At 39.0% G+C, this 18,690-nt stretch overlaps 1 protein-coding gene across 1 annotated transcript in view; it reads right to left on the minus strand.

The window, feature by feature from the left end:
• The window catches only part of DNAH5 (dynein axonemal heavy chain 5), a 197,793-nt gene that overhangs the window by 26,354 nt on the left and 152,749 nt on the right, over window positions 1-18,690 (minus strand). The window contains exons 66-70 of the mRNA XM_069492049.1: window positions 13,457-13,700; window positions 12,561-12,675; window positions 11,877-12,067; window positions 6,966-7,087; window positions 4,987-5,136 (exon numbers count right to left, since the gene is read on the minus strand). Coding sequence (XP_069348150.1) covers window positions 4,987-5,136; window positions 6,966-7,087; window positions 11,877-12,067; window positions 12,561-12,675; window positions 13,457-13,700 — 822 coding nt within the window. The remainder of the gene's footprint in view (window positions 1-4,986; window positions 5,137-6,965; window positions 7,088-11,876; window positions 12,068-12,560; window positions 12,676-13,456; window positions 13,701-18,690) is intronic.

Genomic DNA, 18,690 nt, shown 5'->3' on the forward strand with positions numbered 1-18,690 from the left:
TTAGAGAATTAATCCATAACCTTTCTCTCCATCATTGTCACCACCTCTTCCCATCTTTGGCTCTTCCCCTTCACTGTTAATTTTGTTTTGAATGAAATCCCTGCTCACAATATCACCGACTTTGTCAACTTTATTATCAACCATGAAAACTTTCTAGTAACAACACGGTCCTATTGCAAACATGGTAAAACAGTTACAACTTATTTTTCAACAAACAGTATTGTGAATATGACCCTTACTCTATCTTCTCCCTCTCATAAATGATCAGATTCCCTCAAAGACAATTCTCCTCCTATTCTGATGTCTTCTCCCACCTCAGGTGGGTAAAAGCCAGGTTTCTCTCCCCAGTGGGATTCCCCAGGATAATCGTCCTCACGTAACAAACATGGCCACGCTGCAGGTGCAGCATGACCTGGAACCCAACGAAGGGCCAAGCAGGTGGGCCTCCCCACTCAGCTTCCCGGAGAAACACAAAACAGCTTCAGATGGAGCTTCCCTTGAATCAGATGGGGTTTCCAACAGGCCTGGACCAAAAGGGAGATGGAGCTGGTTAAGCCATTGTCTTTGACTTAAAAGCATCAGAGTTTTATTTCAGCCAGAAATACAGGCTCTTCCGTCATCTTGACTATCTTGCTATCCCCTGTTCATCCTCAAAATGATTATTGTATCCCAAGTCTCTGCGCTGACAAATTGGTATGGTGTCCCTATCATGTTTGCCCTCTGTGCAGGTTAGAGTGGGAGGGTAGTGGGCACAGCGAGGGAATCTCCTGGCTCACCATCACCGCTGCGTCTTGGTAAAAGAGGGGAAACGGGTGCTGATGAGCTGGACTGTTGAATGACCAGAGCGGTCCTGCCTCCTGATTCCCTGGTTTGTGAAAACTCCCCACACAAGTTTATTATTCACATGACCCAGTAAAGGGTCTCTTTTAAAAGCAGTCTCTCAGGAAATATCCATCTTCCTCATGACAATGCAAAAAACAAAAAGATGAGTGTTCCCATTCCCTAAACTCATAGCTGCTAATTCAGAAAGAGCTGGGCTGTTTTACTGTGGATCTCACCCTTCTTCTAAAGCCATCATTCCTCCTCATGACATCCCTGGCCCCATATCAATGGCAGATTAAGAGGCAGGCCAGCTTGGTACAGTACACAGGTTTTCCTGCCTTGGCAACTCTTTCCAGATGACTTTGGGGATAAGCACACCACCTGACTTCCCAAAGTCCAAGAAGTGGCAGTGAGGGCCCTCGCTGGCAAGGGTAGGCCATTGGCAATGAAATGACCAAACAGTGCCTGGGACCCTCACTGCTGGAGATGACTGCCCATTTCAACCTTCCTCTCCTTTACTAGTTCCAGTGGTTGGGAGAAGTTCTGAGGAGGCAGAGTTCAGCTCAGTTGAATTTGGGACACAGAATATATCATTTAATTTTGTATTAATACCTCTCAATGTTTTTTCTAGGTTGGCCAGATCTAGTATCAAAGTCTCTAGCCTGGGTATAAATGCCCATACATTTTTCTGCAGACTTCTGGAAGATATTTAAAGAGTTTGCCTGACATGTTCTTTGACTTCCAAAAGTCTACTCCATGTACACATGCAGTTGCAGTCACTGGATCAGTGAGCTTTGTGATCAGGAAGGGCTGCAGAGGCTGAACACAGGCATTCCACAGTTGCGGCTGTTTCTCAGCCACGGGGACCTGCCATCATTGCAGCATCTCTGCAGTGCACCTCATCAAGATTCAACTGCTTTTACTCCAGGGTAGCAAGGAGCTCAACATGTCCAATACTGCCGTCCAACTCAGCAAGGACCCAACACAGGCATTACCGTCCAAGCTATGAGCTAACATGCCGGAATTCTAAGGGGCCAGAGGCTAACTATTTTAGGCTTTGCTGGCTAAATGATCTATGTTGCAAGTACTCAACTCTGCCACTGTAGCACAAAAGCAGCCATAGACAATACATAAACAAACGAGCATGACTTCGTTCCAAAGAAACTTTACAGACACTAAAATTTGAATGTTATGTAATTTTCACATGTCACAAAATATTATTCTTCTAGTGCTTATTTTCAAGCATTTAAAAATATAAAAACCACTCTTAGCTCACCAGCTGAACCTAAATAGGCAGTGGGCCAAATTTTGTTGTTAAGCACTAGTTTGCCAACCCCTGGAATAAACAAAGGGGGAAGCCACTTTACTTATAATGGAAATGGTGACTGAATTTCACCCCCAGAAAGGGGATGTTTCTGGAAAAGGGATATTCTCAAATAGGGTCACAGCTGTGGTTCAAAGTGACCCCAAGTCTAAAGGCTGCAGTAAGTCTATGGTGCAAATATGTATTATGTAAGGATATGTGGTAATTCCAGATATGCTCCCAACATAGCGGGTATGGATTTGAAACCACACATACATGTGCTATTAATAGAAAGAGTGCATTTCTTCATCCTTTGTACTTCAACTTCAATCCAACACCCTGCATTGTCTCACTGGGCCAGCAGGGCAATGATTTCAAGCCTTACTGGGTCTCCCCATCCCAGATAATTCTCCACATAAAACAGGTATGAACCTTTGGTCCAAGACCTCCTCTCTGTCCAAGGAAGTACAGCAGGTTTTAGAGACAGGGAAGTGAACAAATAACCCTACCTTTTTAGGAAGCTTGTCCCTACACCCAAGGATGAAACATACATTGAACAAGTCATAGCAAATAAACTAGTTTAAAGGATTCATGACTCTCAGGGTGATATGAAAGCATAAAACGGATTAATCTTGCAGGACCATATCAGAGAAGGCTCCCTTGTGAAAGGAGCATTCAAGCTGCTGCCTGGATGGTGGGTGGGATTTATCAAGACAAAGAGGACAGCAAGGTGGGTCAGAGTGTTGAGCATTCCATACAAGAGGCACATATGCAGAGAACGTGAAGCAGAAAAGGACAAGACACCAGCTGGGGGCACAAGGACGTCCAGAATAACTCAGGTAAGAGCTGAGTCAGGTGTGGGCCAGCCAGGCTTCTGCACTGCCTGCCGACCCTTATAGAAAGCCAACACCTCATTGGCATGACTCAAAACGGAGTGTCGCATATTCACAGGTTGCTCTCACACGACTCTGAAGAACTTTTCTGATATCTGGTGCCAATGAAACAGACTCAACCTTTGAGTAGGAGGAAAAAAAGCAAATAAACCTCCTCGCCTGTGCTGACTTCCCTTTGTTGAGTATTTTTGAGACACCCTCTGAGACTGCAGCATTTTTTCAACCTGGTATCCCCAGCTGTGCACAGTTACGCTCAGCCGCGACATGGAGAACAAGCAACACCTGATACTGCTTGTGGGGAAAAGGGACTGAGGTATCTACGTCATAGACCTTCTCAAGTGTTTCCCAAAATGTCTGGCTGAAAAATCACAAAAGGAAACTAAAAGGAGAGAGGAGAGAACATTTTTCCAAAAGAACCTTCTAAACCTTGTTATCGTATGGACCATGTCAAGCCATTGCAGGACTCGAAAAGCCGAGGAATGGCTTGTTCTTCCCATTTCTCCCAGCGTGTACAGGATGGGCTGCAACAGGCAAGAAGAAATAAAAGGAGACCAGTTAGGAGGCCACGGCCATGGAAAGCCTAGGGATGGCATAAGCCGGGTTGGGGACAACAAAGTTACAAAGCAGCATTGGAGACTTAAATTTCAGCATTGAATCAAAGTTTTCTACCAAAAAAAAAAGGAAAGAAAGAAACTACTTGAACCTTTCTTTCCACACTGGCCTTAAATAAGGCAACTGCTTGACAATTCATTTGGGCAAGATAAAAGTAACGAAGTTGAGAAGAAAAACTGAAAGGAAAGGTGATTTCAGTGCCCTGAATTGCAAAACTCATTTCTCTTTTCTCAATAAATCGTCAAATATAGTTGCTTTCATGATTCCGCAGTACCTGCAAGGATTTGGAGGTGGTACTCCGTAAGTTTTTAACACTCCCTCTGGAGAGTGAAGGGGAAAACATCCTGCATTCTATTATAAAACCCGGCCAATTATTACTCCATGGCTTATTTGGAAAAGCCCTTAAGGAGTCAAGCTGTGCTAAATATTAGAGTTAAACTTTTAATTGTGGAGGAACCACACAAGTCTTTTTACTGAGTAAACTTCCATGATGCTAGGCCAGCAGATTAAAGGTCTTTGAAAAGATGAATCTTCTGAAGGTGGGATTCACACTTAAATCATATGTAAAATTCAGTTTTAGGACAACCTACTTACATCCAAAACCTACTTACATCTAGAGTTGTGACATTTTCTGGGGAAATGACTATCGTTTGGGCATGCTGTCCTTCCCGCCAATCTACCCTCCACCCTAATGCCTTTACATTCTGTCTGCTTAAAGAAACATTGTGTTACTACTGGTAAAATGGGTTATCCCTAGAATTTTTGAATTAATATAAAATGATATATAAAAATAATGCATTACCTTTATGTTATATCTGTATGCCAACCTGAGAATCATGGTTTCTTATTTACTCTCGCTGTACCATTTGGACCAAAGAAGATGAATAATGCATCTCAGACATTTATTTGTTGTTTACTTTTCTATTTTTCTCATTTGTCTTGCTAGAAAATTACATAAAAGCCTACAAGAAAATTCTCATTGAAATTAACATTTGGTTTTATTTTTTATTTAAAAGGAAATTCTCCTTAAAAATATTCTCCTGGCCGGGCACAATGGCTCACATCTGTAATCCTAACACTTTAGGAAGCCAAGGCGAGAGGATTGCTTGAGGCCAGGAGTTTGAGACCAGCCTAAGCAACAAAGTGAGACCCTGTCTACAAAAAAAGGAAAAAATTAGCCAGGTGTGGTGGCTAATGGGGAGGCTGAGGCAGAAGGATTAGTTGAGCCCAGAAGTCTGAAGTTACAGTAAGCTATGATGGCACCATTGCACTCTAGCCCAGGCAACAGGGCAAGACCTTATTTCAAAAAAACATATATTTATTCTCCCACTTTTCTCTTTAATATGTACTCTTTACCTGGGCAATGGTTCTGTCAGGACACCAGGACCTAATAAGGAGAAGACGTCTGAAGCAGTCAAGAGATTTATCATAGGAATTTGGAAGAGGCTCCTCCTCAGGATTTTCCTTATCAAACCAAATTTTCCACATTTTCTCATTTCTTGATATCTGAAAATACCACAGGATAAGAAATGTGTCACACCACACAAAAACCTTTCAGTAATAGTTCACAGGTATTTTTTATCAAACCCTCTGACCACTCCAGGCATGTGTGAATTACATTCCTTGACTATTTTTTTTATTTTATATTCCAGTAACAAAAAGTTTAATAGTCTAAAATCAAATGCGATTTGCTTCAAAGTCGGTCTACAGTAACATCAGCCTATAGCTAGCTTTCAAAGTAGGGAGAATCCTGGGATGTTTAATTTCTTCTATACCCTTGTGGTAACAAATTTGTAAAGAATATAGAAATCAATGGAAACTCATTTTCATTATTTCAAGGAAGTATAAATTGCTCCACAAAACTTCTCACATCAGGAGACAAGTCTCATTCACTTATGTTTCCTCATTTCCCAGGACCATTCCTGACATGAAAGAAGGTATTTAATACATGTTTATTATTGAAGGAAAAGACCTTTGGTCAATACTCTATTTATCTAGAGTAATTTGAAATACACCATTTAATATCATCAAATGAATGATCAGACGCCTACTACCTTCAGGCAGTTGGCAAAGAGGAAAAGGACACAGTACATTGTCCTCTGGAGCTTAAAAAGCCAGAGAGAGACAGACATTACATGGATAGGCATATCAAAAATATTGAACAAACATATAACATCTACAGATAAATATAATCTTATGCTCTCTGGTATATTCCCTTTGGTTGAAGCCTCAAGTGTATTTCTTGGGATCTAATCAAAAGGAAATCATTTCAGGTTCACATTTAGAGAGTATCATACAGGAATATAAAATAATAACCTGTTTCAATCATGAAGCCTACTTAATGTGGAGGGAATTCAGGCTTCAGATATAATCTCCAGAAGGTCAGAACTTCAACAATAGACAACGGTCCAGGCAAGGTCACTGGGGGTCATTCCATGGGGGAATGAACTAGTGTGCATTAATATCTTTAAAAACAAAGTTGTTTAACTCAAAAGACTGGTTTGTACCCCAAGTACATGGTAGTAATAACAAACATCCCCAGTTGTAAGTCAAAACATAAAAATAAAGCAGAACTTAAGCATCTGGTCAACTTAAACTGGGAAAGTCAAGAGCCAACCTGAAGACATTTCCTAGTCAAAAACAAAAAAGCCTTCAATCTGTAGCTGAATAAAGCTACCCCGTTGCCAATCTCACTTCTCTATGGTCACCTGATTTTCAAGAACCTGTTTCCTGGCTTGTCCCAATTCAACTCTCTATACTCAACTTCCGTGATTCCAACACATGCTCATCAGGGGCTGACTGGTGCTGGGAGGATGGTAACTTCTAAAGGTCAGAGGCCAAGTGTGTGCATGAGATCCATACCTGGATGCCTAACTAAGGCTGTAGAGGGGGAGGAGCAAAAGAGGAAGAAAAAGAGGGAAAGAAACAAGAAGCAAGAAAAGAAATTTAGCATTGAGAGGTGAGCTATTCATATTTCTTTTCATTTAATTTCTAGAACGAAGGCAAAGCCTTTTAAGTACATCTAATTATTTAATCTAATTGAATCTATCCATTTTTCTACTTGTGGACATCCAATTGATAATACTGACATATGGCCCAGGGCAGAACTAGTTAAAATTTCTGGGCAAATTTCTTCCTGCTAGACCAATCTATAATGAGTGGAGGGTACCTTACCAGACTGCAGGAGAACTTCGAGGAAGGCCAAACACATATACTACCATTTTAAGTGTGACAACATTAAGAAATTTCTCTCTTCCACAAATATTGTAGCTAGTGATAAATCAGAAAGCTGCTCAACATGACATGTGCTTAAGTTTATTCAGAGCACAAATTACCTGATCAAGGACATCTGAAAACTGCCTAAGTTTGCTTAGTTCCACCAAATTCAGCCAAGTCATGTCCAGGATCCATTTAAATGGTTTAGGAGGACAGGCTTTAAGGTCCAAGGAGGCACCACCTTTAAAATTAAACATATACAGTTATAAGATTTTTTTCCTTTAAACAAATCTATTTAGTATAATTTTTTATTAAACCATTTTAATTTCAATTATTTTATAACCTTGACATTTATTAAGCACAGAAATATAAATCATAGTGAAGGACATGCTTTAAAACTTAATAAATGAATGGCTAATTTTAGAAAAACACATTTAATAATCAGTAATATAACTCTGGAATTAGGCAGATGCTGGACTCTGTCCTAGTTCCACCTGACCAAGGTCTGGAACAAGCCATTTCATCTGTCTGAGCCTCATTTTACAAATATGTAAAATGACAATAATAAAGACTAGTGTTGTGTTGTGATGTGTATGTGTAAAACACACAAAACAGGATTGAGGACATGGCAGAGTGTTACTCAATGAGCACCTACTGTCAAAACTAAGGATTACTTAATGTCGGCACAGGCTAATTTTAAATAGAGAATTTATCTAGAAATGTTAGTAGCACTAGACGCGTTTGAAGGATTCTCTCCACAAATCAGTATGTTATTTACATCCATCTTGAGCATACCCCAAGGGCTCTGTGCTATATCATTTGTGTTTGGTCAATCTGACCACAACAAGCACTTCCATTTAAAACTGACTCATATCTTTTTTCTGATGATTTACCTAAGCCTGTGTAACTTATATAACTCACACAATGCCATAAGATAAATGAGACCTTAAAAGTGTTATTGTTGCCCACTTCAGGAAAATTGAATGTGTGAACAATCATATTTTAAGAGTTAGGAAATCTTCTATAAGATAAAATATACTGTTTAATAAATAACATCCATTAAGGAATTTCAATGAAAATATGCTCTATGCATTATTCTTAAAAGGATACAATAAATCCATTTGTCTACCTTTAAAATCTCTTTTTGAACAGAGTAGGTTATAAACAAAGAATAACACTTGAGATATTTATTGACTCAATTTCTATTTTACCCAAGCAACATATATAGCACTAAATTATTATCTTTTGCCAAATCCATCTTGGTATATTTACAACAACAAGGTAAGTATGGCCTTGAAGCCAATTCAATGGAAATATTAGCTCATAAAATGAAAACAGACGGTTTTAACGCCAGGGAGTAGTTAAAGACCTAAAGACAATGGCATCGTGTTGAATAAATGTTGCACCAATTTCCATAGCAACTGTCCATTTTCCAATAAACTGAAAAGCATAAGGTACTCACCACAGGGTTAGGGAAAGGCTATCCATAGAAAGGAAAGGGTATTCCTTGCAGACTAAGCATTATTTATTGCTTAGTAGAGGGTAACTACGTCATGAACATCTTGCCTGCTCCAGAAGTGTGCAGTGGGGCAAAAAGGAGGATTGTAATTTGGGGGAGGTGACATATTTCTGAATAATATGGTATCAGACTAATTAGACTCCTAGTGAATAAACAGCTGAGAAAGGAATAATTCAAAATAAATTCTCAGGCAATGATAATTGAGAATTATGCCATTCCTTTTTTTCCTCAAACTCTTGCTTTGGGAAAAAAGTAAGTTTGGGTTTTTACCATAACACTTTGTCAAAATGATACATGCTTATAATGAAAGTTTTATAAAGTTATACCACACAATCATAAAGTGTCATAGCTAAGGCAGACTTAGAAAGTCATCGAGGCAGAACCTTTCCCATCTCAGACATGAGTCAAAAACCCTATTCTGGGTGGTACTCTGTTTATGAACAAAAGAACGTTACTTATCACAACTTTGCAGGCTAAGAAGTCCAAGATCCAAGCACTGACAGATTCAGTTCTGGTGAGGGCCCACTTCCTGGCTGACAGAAGACCATATTCTTACTGTAACCTCACATGGTGGGAAGGGCTAGGAATCATTCTTGATTCTCTTTTCTAAGGGCATTAATTGCTTAAATTGTTACTCTGCCTCCATGATCTAATCACCTCCCAAAGCCCCACCTTCTATTAATAATACCATCACCATGGGGGTTAGAATTTCAACACATGAATTTGCGGAGATATAATACAAACATTTAGACCATGGCACTATCTTAATAACATTTTAAATTATTTTATGTGATATTGAAGTGCTTACAGAGAGTTTACATCATCAACTAGCTGTCAATCAAACTACTGAAGGGCAGATTTAAATCATGTTCCAAAATATCCTCTGAAACATAAAGCAGTGTTACAAATAGCTGTTGAATGCCAAAGCCCCACAAAAACCTGTGCAACTTATAGCAAACATCTGATTAATCAAAATAAACTATTTATAAAAAACTGAAGATAATGTAACAATGCCTATCATTTGCTGAGCATATTCTATGTACCAGTATTTACATAAATTGTGAATTCTCAGTCTGCCCTCCTGGCTGAAATGGGCAGTCGAGGAGTTGGGGGGAAAAGTCTGAATGGAAGATAGCCAGGACCCGGCTTCTCCAGTCCCTGCCCCCCTGGGGGTGGGGGGACCTACATGGAATGTGCAAGCTCTAGGATCTCGTTAGTTCTCCTCCCAATTCGGTGGTTGCAGCAGCACTTGGGTATATAAGGGTGGAAAAACTTCCAAACAACTCAGTAGCCCACTGATTACCAAAGGTATGTGGGAAGGAGAAATGAGATTCCCTCCTTACCCCTTCACTGTGCTCTAAGCCTCTCTGGGTCAGATCTTCACTGATATCTTTTCTTCTTTATCCTTTTCCTGTTCTGCCTCCCAGTTTTCCTCTGTGAGGTCCCCAGCAGGCTCCGGCACTTCTTCCTCTGAACTACAGTTGAGCTGTGCCCATTCCCCTTTCGCCTTAATCTGAAACCCTTTCTTCCCTCCAGGACACTTGGGCAAGCAATGTCTCTAGTTGGCCATCTTGCCCGCTCCCCGACCAAGATGTATGTTAACTCTTGCCTTTCTAACTCTAAGTTCCATGTTTGATATCATCACACTAAATTGTGATATGCTTTGCAATACTTCAACCAGACCTAGACACTATGCTCAATATTATTTCCACAGGGAAATATATTTTATGCCCAAATTGACAATGTCAGGAATAACTATCCATTAGGAGAGCTCCATCAGCTAACATATTAAGGGTTCATTAGAGAAGGCAGCTTCTATACCTACATATCTCCATACAACTCTACATATCTAGAGTTGTGTCCCTGCAGATACTCAACTGCCATGTGTACTCATTTAGGAAAGTTGGAAATTAAAGTTCAAATGTAGGTAAGGAGTATTCAAGGGTTAGAGAAAAAGAATTAAAGAGAAAGAGAAAAAGATCACCCATAAAGTAAACATTTCTAAGTTCAATTCTAAACAGATGAGTCCTTGTTGCTACTATATGCATATGTATGTAAATACGAAATGCATTGGTTTTTGTATGTGTACAAGTTTGACTATGGACCTCTACCCCCTGGGCACAGCCTGTGCATATCCACACTCCTTCCCTACTGCCCCCACTGGGGTATTCTTCAAGTTCCTCTATAAATCTACTCCCCAAGTAAAGTCATGAAAATCCCCTACTAGATAAAATTGTATCTTATCTTCAAAGGCTTTGTTTAGAAAGGTATACTAGATAAACCATTTAGACCCCAGCATCATTCTCACAGTGTTACAGGATGAACATTGTGTCTCTACAAAACTCACATGTTGAAACCCTGCCCCCCAATTGTGATGGTACTGGGAGATGTGGCCTTTGGGACATAATTAGGATAAGATGAGGTCATGAGGGTGGAGCCATCAATATGGGATTAGTGCCCTTGTAATGATAGTCATGAGACAGCTTGCTTTCTCCACTCTGCCCCCTGCCAGGAGAGGATGCAATGAGAAGAGGGCAGTTTGCAACCCAAAAGAGGCCCCTCCCCCAAACCCAACCTTGAACTTGCTGCACCGTGATATGGGACTTCCAGCCTCCAAAGCTGTCAAAAATAAATGTCTGCTGTTTATAAGCCACCTAGTCTATGGAAATTTGTTATAGCAGCATCAACTAAGACACATAGCTACTTTAAATATTTTTTTTCAGACTTTCAAGAATGTGATAGCAAATTTATGCTTCCCACTCTTCCACTGGGCTGTTTGGATCCAGTGGCCCAGGAGACCTGGTTGTGAGCACTGCCTCAGTAGATGCAGAGTAAATATTCCATGGGATGAGCCGCACAGTGGCCTTACCCACTCCACTCCTGTCACCTGGTCACTTTGCTTTAGCTATGTCATACCAAACTCACTTCCACCGGAGGCCTTGATGCCAACTTCTCTGCCTTCAACACTCTTCCCCTAAATGTCCCCATGGGCAGTTCCCCTGCTCCTTCAGGTCTCTGCCCACCTGCCAATCTCTTAGGAAGACCTACCCTAATAGATATCCCATTAATACTCCATTTAAAGTTTTAAGCCTTCCCTACCCCACATGCCCTATAACTCCCCACTTCCCTCATCCTGCTCTGTTTTTTTCATAGTACTTACTATCTTCCCACATATTACATAATTCACTTATTACTTTATTAATTTTTCTGTACCTTCCCCATATATATTTATATATATGTGTATGTATGTATGTGTGTGTGTGTGTGTGTATATGTGCTTTACAAGAGTTTTTGTTCACTGACATGTCCCAAATACCTGTTCAATATCCTGGTACACAGTGGGTTCTCAATAAACATTCAGTATTCATTCAATAAATGAACAAATGACATATCTCACATAAATGCAATCTTAAATGAAATGCAACAAAATTGTTATATGGAAAGAAGTACTGCAAAGGGCCTTCACAATAATTCCTAAGCTGTATACAATACTTTATACTGTTACACTGACCTTTAATAAGAGTGAGAAACTCTTCATGCTTGACTCGGTTCCTCTGGATGTCAATTTTTAGGGTGAGCAGCAAGGTGAACAGGAATTTGTGCTCCTCGTACAACCCTCGGACAGCATACTTATAAACCTCGTAGGTCATGTGCTCGATGATATTAGCAATCCGCTTGCTCGTAATTGGGCTCTTGACAGACCTGGAAACGAGAACATTTAAATCAGGCTTATCCCACTGCCCTTTTCAATTGCCTATGAAAACAGCGTCTTTAACAGAAAATAAGTAACTTCGGAGGACCAATGCTCATTTTTACACATCAAGGGTAAGCCTCCTAAATCTAAAATAACAAGCATTTTCTCAACATGAAATAACATAACACAATTCTCAATGTTGTCTAAATCAATTTTACCTGCAGGGCATTATCATTCACAACAATATCTTAGGAATTTTCTTGTTTAACAGAAACACATGAAACCAAAGGAATCAAATCAATGGATGAATAGTTGATAGAGTTTTCTCTGGGCATAAAATGACAAATCAGAATGATTTTTTTAACACACTGGTAATTGCACTTATCTTGGAATATAAACAGGAAAAGATTCTAACAAAGGAAACGAAGGTTGTACATGTGATGTCATCATTCTAGTCCACAGATAGAGAATTCAGGTTGGCTTCCCTGGGTACAGACGTACCTGGCTAAGGAAAGGTCAAACAAGCCCAGAAACTGGCGGAGCGAAGTCTGATACATGTCATTAACCAAGCGCATCTCGGTAATGAGGAAGTAGAGGATGCTGCCCCGTGTAGCAACTGGAAGACAAAGAGCAAGGCTGTGTGTGCCACAAGAGTGGAAAATAGATGATCCAGGCAAACAAATCAGCCTAGAGTCTAAATGGAAACAATGACTTTTATTTCCATGACTTATCAGTGGCTGCCTACTAGCAATGGGATCCGGAGCAATGCTCATGTTTTAATATATTTAATTCTTATTTATAAAATTTGTAAAGCAAGCCATCGCAAAGATGATGCTCCTGCCTCTCCACCAATTCATCATATTATCTCCATTATTTTTTCAAGAGGAATGATAAAATACCGAAAGATAGCCAGTTGAATTCTTCAGCAGGTTTTTCTTGTACAACACCAATTTGCAAGTTGGTGGCTCAGGATAAAGATCTCCCATGAGACCAGAGAACTACCTTCATAATACCAAGACTATAAACAAAATACTGGCATATTATTACCAAATGACAAACAACGGGTGAACAGTATGCAAATGCCACACTAATTTCTCAGATTTCACCAATTTGTAGTCAGACTTTTTAAAAAACTCTCCCTCTTTCTAACTTAAAAATAAGTCTATTAGAGCTTAAAGGATTTGCCAAGTAACATAAATTATAAGCACCTAGGAAATGCATACCATTATAAAATGTTTTCATCTCCATTTTACTGAATATTTCCCCACAAAACATAAATGGCCACCCCGCTTTGCATAGTCATTTGTATGACTTCCTCCCTTCATTCCATTTCTCTAATTCTCATTTCTTTCCTGCTTCATTTCCCTGTGACATTTGTCTTTCATTACCAGACTCACCAGGTCTGTATTCCTCCCGGGCTGAGTTAATTTGAATTTCTGTATCAGCAGAAATTTCCAGTTTCTGTGTCACCTCCTCGGCTGTCCTTTTTGTGTTACTCAGGACAACAATGAGGCTCTCGTCTTCCACCAGGGATCCTTGCGTACTTGTCAGGCGGTAAAGCAAATTATCTTCTAGTTCCTTCATCTTTCTCTTGTTTGCAGTTACGTCTTCCATCAGATGAGTTCTTTCTTTCTCCAACTCCTGTTAATTTGCATAAATATATTTTCTTTCTTAATTAACAATTATTGTTTGGGTGTTTCTTAAAAAGTTAACCTACGTTGCTGTTCTCAAGCTCCCGTACTGTATTTATCATACTTGACAGCAGGAAATAAGGACATCAAAAAAATTGAAGAAAAATTAGCCAAGGAAGGAAAAATAGGTGCCAAACAACATGAAATCTGCTAAAAAATATTACCCAAATCCTTTTTATCAGCTATTGATTTCCTAAAGTCAAATCAGTTTGAAGTGATTTGTGTGATTATATTTAACATTATAAACACAAACTGCATTTGTAGGTGAAATATATTTGAAGACAAATATAAATGTCTCTGATTAAATATGTTTACTCCTCTTTAGTTTCTTGTTTAAAAGAGCTCTGGTGTTGTTTGAATGTGGTTATATGGAAGTTGCTAGTTGCCATACTACCTAATTCTGTGAATAGCCACTTTCCAAAAACTTAGACAAGCTACCTCATCTGCTGCTGCAGGTAAATTTAAATTGAAAATCTTCTTGGCCTGGAAGAATGCTATTCTCTCCAAGAGAAGGGAAGTTGTGTATCTTCTCTGAAAGACCTTTACAGATACCTGAGAGAAGGAAGCTTTGGAAGGCTATTGTGCTTTTGACTATTTCTTCCTCTTGGCAGCGTGGAGAGGGGAGACAGAAGAAGGAAAGAAAAGATAGGGCTGGCAAGGGTGGGAGAAGGAAAACTGTGCAAGACACCAAGCAAGCCACAGGAGACAGAAAGCCCAAAGGCCTGGGAGGCAGAGAATATGCTTCCGGTTCCAAGTCATACTCTGCACGGACATCAACTCGTTGTGTGAGAGACTCTGGAGAGCTAAAGATTAAAAAAGGGAAAGGTTATTAAGTAAATGGTGCTTAAAAATTTAAAAAGAAAGATATTCATTACAGAGTTTACTTGAAAAGCTTTCTAAATACAGAGTCCACTGACAATTTACTTAAGTTGAGCTGCATTAATAATGTATAATTCCTTATGATAAATACAATATGGGAAAACTGGGGTTAAATGCAGGTAAATTAAACAGGAAAACCACCAAAAAAAAAAAAAAAAAAAAAGGATTTTTGGCAGTTCTGATTGTGACTCAGTGCCATCACCTGGACATATGGTACCAAGCTCAAATTTCTAGAGCGGCTTCAGAAAGGTAAATACATACTCAACGGGGTATTCCGGATGTGGTTCAGTGGGTTTTTTAGATTCTACTCCCTATTGAGAGAACCAGAAATCTAGTTATGCAGTGATGAATCACATGAAATAATATCACACATAATGCTATTACTCATTGATTACATGATTAATTATGTGATTTACCTTTGTTATGATTCAGTACGCACACAAGTATCAAAGGAAAGGAGAAGCTAGACCTAGCCAAAACTGTCATTGTTAACCATTATGCAAGTTTTTCACTTTAAAGCTTAATATAATTATTTTTTATGCATATGAGAAACTTATCCCCATAACTACTCCACAAATCCAAAGGCAGCACCAAGTCACATCAACCTGTGCCAGGACCTTTATTTTCTGCCAATTTTTTCTAGCTACACAACTCCTGCCCTAATTGAGGCTTGACTTCTCCTATGTGTACTGCTCTAACCATAACTGGTCTTCCAGCTGACCGTTCCTCTGCCATCACCCTCTTTTCTGCTCATAGTCGCTCAGAGATTCCCCCTTAACCTATTTCGAAAGGTCCAAAATTCTCAACATAGTTTGCAAAACCTGTCATAATCTGCATTTCCAATCTCATCGCTACTTGAGAAAACTATGGGATTGAAGTTAAAATCATGCTTCCATGTTGCTTATGAAAACAATCATTAATAAAATAAACACAGTAGTAATGTATATAATAAGAGGCAACTTATTCTCTTCCTTATAAAAAAAATAAGTAAAAAGACTGAATATTATTGAGATGGTCGCAGGCAATTTAATATCATTGTTAACAAATTTGTCAATTAAAGTAACTGCCTATAATTCTCAAGGATTAAAATAAAGCTAAGCAGTACATTTCCCCAAAGTTCAAAACTGATGGAAATAAAATGCCCTCAAGTAAATAGTATAATTTAAAGTACTATTTGGAATTACAAAAGCAATCCATGTACTAAATAGAAGACAAGAAGCCAGATACTAGAATCAATACTAGAATAGGTTTTTCTGAGAAAGAAAAAGAACAATTGCTGTCTGCTTTTCATTTAGGATTAAAAGACTGAAACCCTATTTTGGAAATGGTTTTAGACAATTTTCATTTAAATGGCTGATTTAAACATATTTCTATTGAACTACAACTTTAGTCTACCAATTCACATGAAGAAGATAGTACTTCTTCAAATTAATATGATGGGACAAATGAATCAAAATAATTTTCTCTATAAGCCTTTTTGCCCACCAAAGGGATTATCTTTCAGCAGATAGATAGCTAGAGAGATATTCATACACACATATGGACAGGTAAACATTTGTGCTAAGTATTCTACATACTAAGGGTACAATGTAAAAATGTTATATAAACTGTAATAATGCTCAATTTAAAAAAAAAAAAATCCCAAAGTGAATAAAGAAAGTACAAGAATGGTTTGGTAAAATTTCATGAACATGCCATTTATTAATTTAGTTATCAAATGCAAGTGTCTTAACAAACAAGCAAATGAAAACTCAAATTATTTGTGTACATAAAATGCATCTGCAACCAAGTTTTTGAAATCTATAAAAGGAAATAAATGGCAGACTTGCAGAGTTCTCGTTTTTAAAGGTGTCACTTGGGCTTCATTACCAAAGATTATTTCTGTTTTGTACCTTACACAGGTAATGAAAATAGAAAGATTAATCCACAGAACTCAGAAACAGATTTATTTTTCCTTCACCACTGGTGAGCTAGTGATAACAATGTCTGTTTAGCGTCTTTATTAAATTACTTCCCATGACACTTTCTTCGAGTCCAGATCCTTCTACCTCAAAAGGAAAGTGCACACCCACTTGCTCATCCAGAACTCCAAGCAAGGATGATCCCTCAGCCTTGCATTATGTGACCAGTAGAAACTGTTGATCAATACTGGCATTTTTCTCCTAACAGGACATAGTTTTCTCTGGGTTTTTGTATTATTCTCTAAGATCAAAGTGAGACTGAGCCTAAGAGATTTGGTTTCTGTAAGGAAAGTTGTTGGAGACCCACTGGTTTGCTGTCTGTCCAAAGCAGTGTGGATATATCAACTTCTGGTAACAACAGCAGAATGTCTAAATCTACTCACAGGTGCATCAGGTAAACAATCAAATATGGCCTTGATGTGAACTTGAAGAGCACACACATTTAAATGACTGCCCCAAAGCACACAGAAAAATGTGAAATCCATTTGAAAAAAAAAAAAAATACTACTTCCTTGCGTTCAGATGCTTTGCTTTGCATTTGTTTCTGAAGCAAACCTGAGAGTCTAACAGGTGTACAACTAAGCATCCATGAGACCAGCTCATGTGTGATAAGAAGGCCCCTCACTGCCTCTGCATTCCCAGGACACTGGACAGCTGGTGACTTTATAGAATCAAAGAAGATTCGCCTTTCCCTCACAGGATCAGTGACTGCTCAGCGCCTCCTCACAAGGAGAATCAACAGACTGGTGAAGGCACAACTCATCCTGACTGAAGAGACTCACCCTTTCCTTCAGCTCCCATTTCTCTATGCTTTCCATCATCAACCTCCTATCTGTGCAATCTTCCTAGCTTCCAACAGCAATTTTATAATTCTATTTCATATTTATAATCACCCCAGAAGTAATTATTCAGATAGACTGTATTGTCACTGAAGTTAAAGGAACAATTTGGACTTAAAAATGTTATATATCTGTGTCCTAAGCTACAGACATAAGACTTTATTCAATCGAGTGACCAAATTGTAGAAAATGACCCAAAAGCACCAGAAATCCACTGAGACCCACTTACTACAACCCAGGATGAGAAGATTCAGCAATGTGAGCATATTCAGGAATATAGTGGAAAGAATAGATGCTGCAAAGGAAAAAGTCGCTTAGAGAAAGTATATTACTTAAAATCCATCAATATTAAGTTCAGCAGCTTACTTTTTGCATCATAAGACTCCACTTTGAGGAAAAATAAATAAAAGTGTTGTATTATAATGTGGTCCAGGGTAAGATAACCCTTTGTTATTAATTTTTAAAAGTGAGTGTCACATTAGTTTGGCCATTCTTTTTTTTTTTTGAGACAGAGTCTCGCTTTGTGGCCCGGGCTAGAGTGAGTGCCGTGGCGTCAGCCTAGCTCACAGCAACCTCAAACTCCTGGGCTTAAGCGATCCTACTGCCTCAGCCTCCCAAGTAGCTGGGACTACAGGCATGTGCCACCATGCCTGGCTAATTTTTTCTATATATATATTTTAGTTGGCCAGTTAATTTCTTTCTATTTTTTAGTAGAGACGGGGTCTCGCTCTTGCTCAGACTGGTCTCAAACTCCTGACCTTGAGCGATCCACCTGCCTCGGCCTCCCAGAGTGCTAGGATTACAGGCATGAGCCACCGCGTCCGGCCTTGGCCATTCATTTTTTAACAAGTGTTCATTGTGAGCCTGGAATAGATTCTGATAATGACAAGATAGTAAAGGGGTAATTTTCTCAAGACACTCAATTTTCCCAAGAAGTAAGGAAAAGCCTAGTCCTGGATCCATATTGGCTTTTCAAGACTGTTCAAGGTCTTTTCAGACAAGCTTAAAGTGCTCCTTGCTTAATCTTAAACCTCTGCTACAACAGGTAAGCCTCAGTGCTGGGTTTGTTGTTGTTTTTGTTGTTGTTGTCATTGTTGCTTAGTTTTGTTGCAACCAAAATCTGTCAGGCCAAATTATTTGTTCCAAGGAGATTGTATTCATTGCAGCTGAATATAGGAAAACCAAGGACAATTCATGAGTGGATTAACAAAATGTGGTATATTTATACCATGGAGTATTACTCGGCCATAAAAAAGGATGA

Source organism: Eulemur rufifrons, chromosome 17 (genome assembly GCF_041146395.1).
Source record: "Eulemur rufifrons isolate Redbay chromosome 17, OSU_ERuf_1, whole genome shotgun sequence".
Lineage (NCBI taxonomy): Eukaryota > Metazoa > Chordata > Mammalia > Primates > Lemuridae > Eulemur > Eulemur rufifrons.